Source organism: Arvicola amphibius, chromosome 14 (genome assembly GCF_903992535.2).
Source record: "Arvicola amphibius chromosome 14, mArvAmp1.2, whole genome shotgun sequence".
NCBI lineage: Eukaryota > Metazoa > Chordata > Mammalia > Rodentia > Cricetidae > Arvicola > Arvicola amphibius.
In genome coordinates, this window is record NC_052060.1 from 5,490,514 (window position 1) to 5,497,136 (window position 6,623).

The 6,623-nt window shown below is 53.1% G+C and overlaps 1 protein-coding gene across 4 annotated transcripts; it reads left to right on the plus strand.

The window, feature by feature from the left end:
- Nucleotides 1–2,336: 2,336 nt before the first annotated feature.
- Nucleotides 2,337–4,972, plus strand: C2cd4d (C2 calcium dependent domain containing 4D). 4 transcript variants are annotated; one of them, XM_038312000.1, is made up of 3 exons: nt 2,337–2,452; nt 2,832–2,985; nt 3,416–4,972. In XM_038312000.1, exon 3 carries the CDS (start codon nt 3,812–3,814, stop codon nt 4,835–4,837), a length of 1,026 nt encoding a protein of 341 aa, XP_038167928.1. In that variant the 5' UTR covers nt 2,337–2,452; nt 2,832–2,985; nt 3,416–3,811; the 3' UTR covers nt 4,838–4,972. The 4 variants fall into 4 exon arrangements, with proteins under 4 accessions (XP_038167928.1, XP_038167929.1, XP_041910118.1 ...); XM_038312001.1 differs by lacking the exon at nt 2,337–2,452 and having other exon boundaries at nt 2,571–3,015; XM_042054184.1 differs by lacking the exon at nt 2,337–2,452 and having other exon boundaries at nt 2,571–2,985.
- Nucleotides 4,973–6,623: the final 1,651 nt, after the last annotated feature.

The window sequence follows — 6,623 nt, forward strand, 5'->3', positions numbered from 1 at the left end:
AGGGTAGAGCCTTGTGGTTGGCTTCCCTTGTCCCCCTTCCTGTGACCTTAGGGCAGCTGCTAAAGCCTGGGCCTGTAGGTTAGCTGCCTGTTGTAGCCTTGTCTGTTGGGAAGACTCAGCCGTTTCTTCTCGGGCATTAAAAACTTTAAAGGCCATTTTCACCAATTCCCGTATGGGGGTTTGAATACCCTCCTCAACTTTTCTTAACTTTAAGCAGAAGGATTAGTAGAAAAGGAACCTAGCTGCTTTTCTATCTCAGAGAGATCTGGAAGAGAAAAGGGAACATGAACTTTCATGACTCCCACCACCTCCCAGAGAGGACAGAGAAGGGCGAAGCTATGGTGGAATCTGGTATGAGAGGAGACTAGGGAGGATTGGGAGGGGCTAGCCCAGTGTGCAGAGAGGGTCAAGGGTGGGGGAGATGAGGTAGGAGGGGAGGACGGTGGGTACAGTGGATGTTGACCTTGAACTTCCGGGTTGGGAAGGGAGAGGGTAGCCAGGGAAGGAAAGAAATGTAAAGAATGTTGCTCCACAGGAGGGGGTTGGGTAGTGTGTATTTGAGAGGAAGTTGGGAAGGGGCCAGTGCCTCTGGCTGCATGGTCCAGCTGGAATTGTCAGGGTCCCAATTCCCAGATGACAGGGAATTTGGAGGCACTGTGGCCTTAGTGACCAAGACTGATACTACGAGACACTGGCTACTAAGGGAAGGGCAAGAGCACAGAGCCCAAAAACCATGAACATATATTGGACAGCCCCAATTTATAAACATTTTGTAAGAGGCATCCCAGGGGCGACAGCAGCTCTGGCTTATGAACTACAAGTGCCCATTTTAAACTCTATGCCCAACCGCGTGGCCTAAGTCTATTACAGCACGTCCACTAAAATAGCTCTTAGGCCTAACGGGGTCGTGGGAATTGAATGCTAGGCGTCCCTGGAGCAAACAAAGCCCACCCCAGCCAGGCCCGGTCTTGCCGGACTAGCTGCTGAGCTGAGATCAATCTCTTGGCGTGGGCCCACAGCTTAAACAAGAGTCCGATAATCGACAAAAGTAAGTATGAATGGGTCCCCAAAACCTTATAGCATAGACAAGAAAAAGGGACTCACGAAGATGCAGCTGCTGTAGCCCAGGAGCCGGTTTTAGTGTGGTGCAGAGAGCTCAGACTGTGGACTAGGGGGCTTTTGATGCGAGCCTATGACCACACGGATAGGCCACCCTATCTTGGTGGAACCCTCAAGATATTAGGAATTTTCCTAACGCAAGCTCTCTGCCGATGCAAAAATCCCAATCAAGCCAAATCACAACAAGCCAAATTAAAAATATACAGGTTTAATGGGATTCCTGCGCTCTCGGGTGGCACCAAGGGTGACCACGGCAGGGAGAGGAAAGAGACCAAGTGGGAACTTTCTGGGGAAGCAGTTTAAATAGACTGGAAAAGTGGTCAAGATTTTGGCAAGCTGTCTTGACACTCCTCTGGGGAGGAGTCAAATCTTGGTGGGCACAGGGACGGGGCCTACAAAGATGGAGGCCAGAGGCTGGGACTTGGGACTTACACTAATTAATGTCATAAAAGATGGAGTGCTGTGAAATAGGACAGGAGGCATCCCTAATTAAGAAGAAAAGTTGTGGGGCTAGAGAGATGGCTCAGTGGTTAAGAGCATTACCTGCTCTTCCAAAGGTCCTGAGTTCAATTCCCAGCAACCACATGGTGGCGCTCAGCCATCTGTAATGAGGTCTGGTGCCCTCTTCTGCCTTGAAGGCATACACGCAGAAAGAATACTGAGAATGCTGTATACATAATAAATAAATATTTTAAAATAAAAAGAAGAAGAAAGTTTCCAGTAAGGGAAAGTAAAGAGGGAACTAGCCCAGCTAAGGAAGAAGTGAGCTTCTGTCTTTGAGGGAATGAGGTGGTAGGGTGTGCCTGTAGAACTGATAATCTCATCTTCCCAGTGGCCACCTGTGCTTCCTAGAATCTGCCAAAGATGGAGGACATAAGTCTGCTGGTCCTCACTGTTGGAACCAGCTGTCCTCCGTCTCTTTATATCCAGAAATCCTGAGCCTAGCAGGATTTCTGCTGGGGATGTGCTGGATATAATTCAGAGAACTGTCACTGAAAGCCACAATGCTAAGGAGTTACTGGCTGGCTTCAGAACCCATAGTTAGGGGCCACAACAGGATCCCAACAATGGGGGTTTTACAGAGGACAAGCTGTGTGTGAAGATGGCTAAGGGCTTTGCCTAGGAGGGCTGGGACAACAGCTAGCCACTGGCCACTGATGGCAGTGTACCTCTTCTCTGCCATCCTCCCAACCTTGGCAGCACAGACTCGGGTCTAGCAGGCCAGGTCTGCGGCTGGAAAGCTGGCTCTGACTAGAGGAAGGAGTTAAGAAAGTCCGGTTGAAGAAAAGAAAAGAAAGACAGACCTGTGTTTATCCAGGAAAAGAAGACAGACGTAAGTAGGCAGCAGAGGCCCCTGCCAGCTCCTCCCGGAAAGACTTGGGCGGGAGCAAGCTAGAAAGTCGATCCCCTAAGGCTCTGCACAGTGGGGCCGGAAGCCAGAAGCTGGTATCCAGCCACTGCCCACAGGTAAGGTCTACACTCGGGGCACACGATCGAGCGGAATAAGGGCTCGGAGTCCCTGGCAAACTACTTGTACTTTCATGGCTTCTGGTGACTCGATGCAGGGGTGCACCGAGCCCGCTGCAAAGAAGTCTTCCTGGGTACGCACTGGGGGTGGCGGAGAATCAATGGTGCCTTTGTGCTCAGAGGTTCCTAAGGAAAAAGAGTGGACAGTGGGAGGGACCACTCAACTGCCCAGCTCCGCCTTACAGCCTCGGGATGCAGCAGAACTGAGAAGCTGGGAGTAAACAGGAAGGGAGAGGGGTTCCGTGATTCACCGAAAGATGTGACTCTCCCTGAACTAGCCCTGGCCCTGCGTCTCTACGGATCAGCAACCAGATGTGCTTCCAGCTGCTAGGAACAGAAGTGAGTCTCTTTCAGGAGCAACTTGAGAAGGTGAAGGGTGGTTTGGGGGAGGAGACAAAAGTCAGAAGGGGCTAGAGCTCAAGGGTAGGTCAATCCAGAGAAGCAGGGAAGCTGCCTGAGCAGGGAAGGAGCCTTGAGGAGCCATGACCAGATCGTGGGAGTAGGACTAGGGAGTCAGCCTATCAGAGCCGCGGTGACCTTATGGAGGTAGAGTACACATGAGCAGGATGGCTATCTGGGTCCGTGACTGTGACTACAAATCTTTGGGCGATATGGGTGTTAATGCCCCATAACCCTAAAGTGGGTAGAGTATACAAGGCCTCCATCTGAAAATCATTTTAAAAATTTGTGAAGATGTATTTATTTTTTGTGTATGAGTGTTTTGTCTGCATGTACGTATGCGCACTACGTGTGTGCTTAATGTCTGCAGAGGTCAGAAGAGGATATTGGATCCCTTGATACTGCAGCTATGGATGACTGCGAACAACCATGTGGGTGCTGGGAACCGAAGCCAGATCCTCTCTGCAAGAGCAGCAAGTGCTCCTAACCACTGAACCATCTCCAGAACTTCCATCTAAAAATTTTACTGATTTCTCCAGTTTCTAGACTTCACCCTTGCTTTTACCTGCTAAATACCCGCCTTGTGGTCCATGAGTTTGGGGGACAAAGCCACGGTGGCAGACCTCCAAGTGTTGGCTCTCAGCAGCATCACCGACCTTCGCATCCCCCTTCTCTTCTCTCAGCGCGTCGTCTGTCCAGGGCTCGCGATCGGGAGGCTAGACTTGGCCCTTCTCTGCCTTGGTGCTTCATTATCCCCACCCACTGCATGTGGCTCTTGGAGAAAGCCGGCTATAGGGTGAGGACCGCAGAGACCGGGTCAAGGCAGGCGCACTCCAGCCTGGTCCCCAAGCGCCAGGCCGCAGCCTCGCCCTCGCGCTGCAACCCCAACGTCCTCACCCCCGACCGCATCCCGCAGTTCTTCATTCCGCCTCGGCTCCGGGACCCCGGCGGCGGCGAGGCCAGGGTGGACCGCAACCCGAGCGGCCGGAACCTCCCGGTCGCCTGCTCGCTGCCGCACCTGGCGGGCCGCGAGGGCTGGGCCTTCCTGCCCGAGAGCCCGCACACGCGCCGCCGCGAGTCCCTGTTCCACGTGCCGCGCGGCCTGGCTGCAGGCCTGGCCCCGGCGCAGTCGCGGCTGCACGGCTCGGCCCCGGACCTTCGCCTCTGCCGGGCCCCGGAAAGCGACACGGCCTCGTCGCCCGACTCGTCTCCCTGCGGCTCCCCGTGCGCGCCTAGGCCGCACTCCTTGTCCCCCGACGAGTCGAGCTCGGCGGACACCAGTCCGTTCGCGCCGCGCCGCGCGCCGCCGCTCTTCCACCTGGACTTCCTCTGCTGCCAGCTGCGGCCGACCAAGGACAGCGTCCTGCGCCTGGGGCCCCGCGGCGGGCAGCTGCGCCTGTCCACCGAGTACCAGGCGGGGCCCGGGCGGCTGCGGCTGCGCCTGGTGAGCGCCGAGGGGCTGCCTCGACCGCGGGCCCGGCCCGGGAGCGGCGGCGGCGGCTGCTGCGTGGTGTTGCGGCTGCAGCCACGCGTTAGGCCGCGAGCTCAGAGGAGCCGCGTGGTCCAGGGCAGCTCCAACCCCATCTTCAATGAAGACTTCTTCTTCGAAGGGCTGGGCCCGCCAGATCTGGCGTCCCGCAGTCTGAGGGCCAAGGTGCTGGATAGGGGTGCAGGGTTGCGCAGGGATGTGCTGCTAGGGGAGTGTGAGACACCCCTCATAGCCCTGCTGCCCCCCCTGGCTGGGGGTCTAGGCCCAGGGTCCTCCCTGGTATCAGGGCATCTCAGCCTATAGACGGACATCACAGCTTCCTCTGGAGGTCTCCGCTGTGTCTGCAGCCCTTATTCTTGCTGCCATCTGCCCAAGCGTGTATTTATTTTTATAATAAAGCATCAGTTTGTCTCTAGCTGCATGCTCCCCAGTGGGCACCAAAAACTCTAGGCTTTGCAGCAAATCTTTTCCTTCCATTTGGCCCAGTCCATTCGTCTGAGCAGGAACAGACTTTAAACAGCGGTTCAAGAGATTCACAATACACAGCGGTCAGAAACCCTGGAAGTGCTTGCTAAACCCGCAGGACCTAGGATCTATCCCCGAGACATGCTACTTCAAGAGGGCTAGACGGAGTAGGCCCTATGGTCCTGTCTTAGTTTTATTTCCATTGCTGGATTTACTATTCCAGGTGACAGAACATCACTGTGGAGAAATCAAGGCCAGGACTTGAAGCAGCTAGCCACATCTACAGTCAGGAACAGAAAGAGAGCGAGCTGGAGAGGTTCAGTGGTTAAGAGAACTGCCCGTGAGACTGGTTCCAACGCCCTCTTCTGGCCTCTCAAGGCCAGACATGCACACACACACACACACACAAACACACGCACATATACATTTAAAAAATAAATAAAGCAGAGAATGATGGCTCATGCCTTTAATCGCAGCACTTGGAAGGCAGAGGCAGTTGGATCTCTGTAAGTTTGAAGCCAGCCTCATCTACAAAGCAAATTTCAAGCCAGCTAGGGCTACACAGTTGAACGCACAAAAAGAGTACACACACACACATTCATATACATATTTATATGAATATATATATGTGTGTATTTATATATAGGCTTTGGGGGATGCCAACCAGCTCCCAGATAAAGACATGGAGACCCACAAATGCTTGGCCCTAGCCCAGGCTTGTTTCCAGCTTGTTTTTTTTTTTAACTTAAATTATCCCATTTCTATTAATCTGTGTGCTATCCCGAGGCTCACTGAGCTCATATACACTATCTGTCCAGTTTTTCTGTTTCCTCCGTATCTGGCTGGCTTCCCCACCCCCATCCCTCCTCTGCCTAGCTATTGGCTGTTCAGCGTTTTTGTTTTTGTTTGTTTGTTTGTTTCACTGTAGCTTTGGAGCCTGTCTTGAAACTAGCTCTTGCAGACCAGGCTGGCCTCGAACTCACAGAGATCCACCTGCCTCTGCCTCCCGAGAGCTGGGATTAAAGGTTTGTGCCACCATCACCCAGCTGGCTGTTCAGCTTTTTATTAGCCCCATCGGATACCTCAAGCAGGAAAGACAAAACAGAAACACATCTTTACATAGTTAAATGCAGCATAAACAAATGTAACACATCTTTACATATTAAACAAATATCCTATTTCACAACATGGGTAGGTTGTCCACATTAATTAACTGTAATCAAGATAATCCCCCACTGACCTACCCGCAGGCCAGCATGAAGGAGATGCTAAACTGTCAAGTTGACAATTGAAACTAACCATGACAGGTTCCTAGAGTCCAACAAAATCGTGCACCCTCAGAGAGTCCCTGAGTCAGCGAGTCACCCCAGCGAGAGCTCTAGGAACAGAACCAGAGCACAAAGTTCCCCTCGCCTGATAAAGGTTCCTTGGGGCTGCACGGAGGAAGCTGGTCCTTCCTACCCAATATGTGTCCTAAATAACAAATGAAATCTGTGACCCCTAAGAGTGAGTCAGGGGAGCACAGACTACCACACAGTGCCCCTTAAACCTCCTTGCCTCCCTCTGGCCCGTCCCATCCACACAAGTACACCTGTGGTGCAGGAGCTGGAAGGAGGGAAGGAGC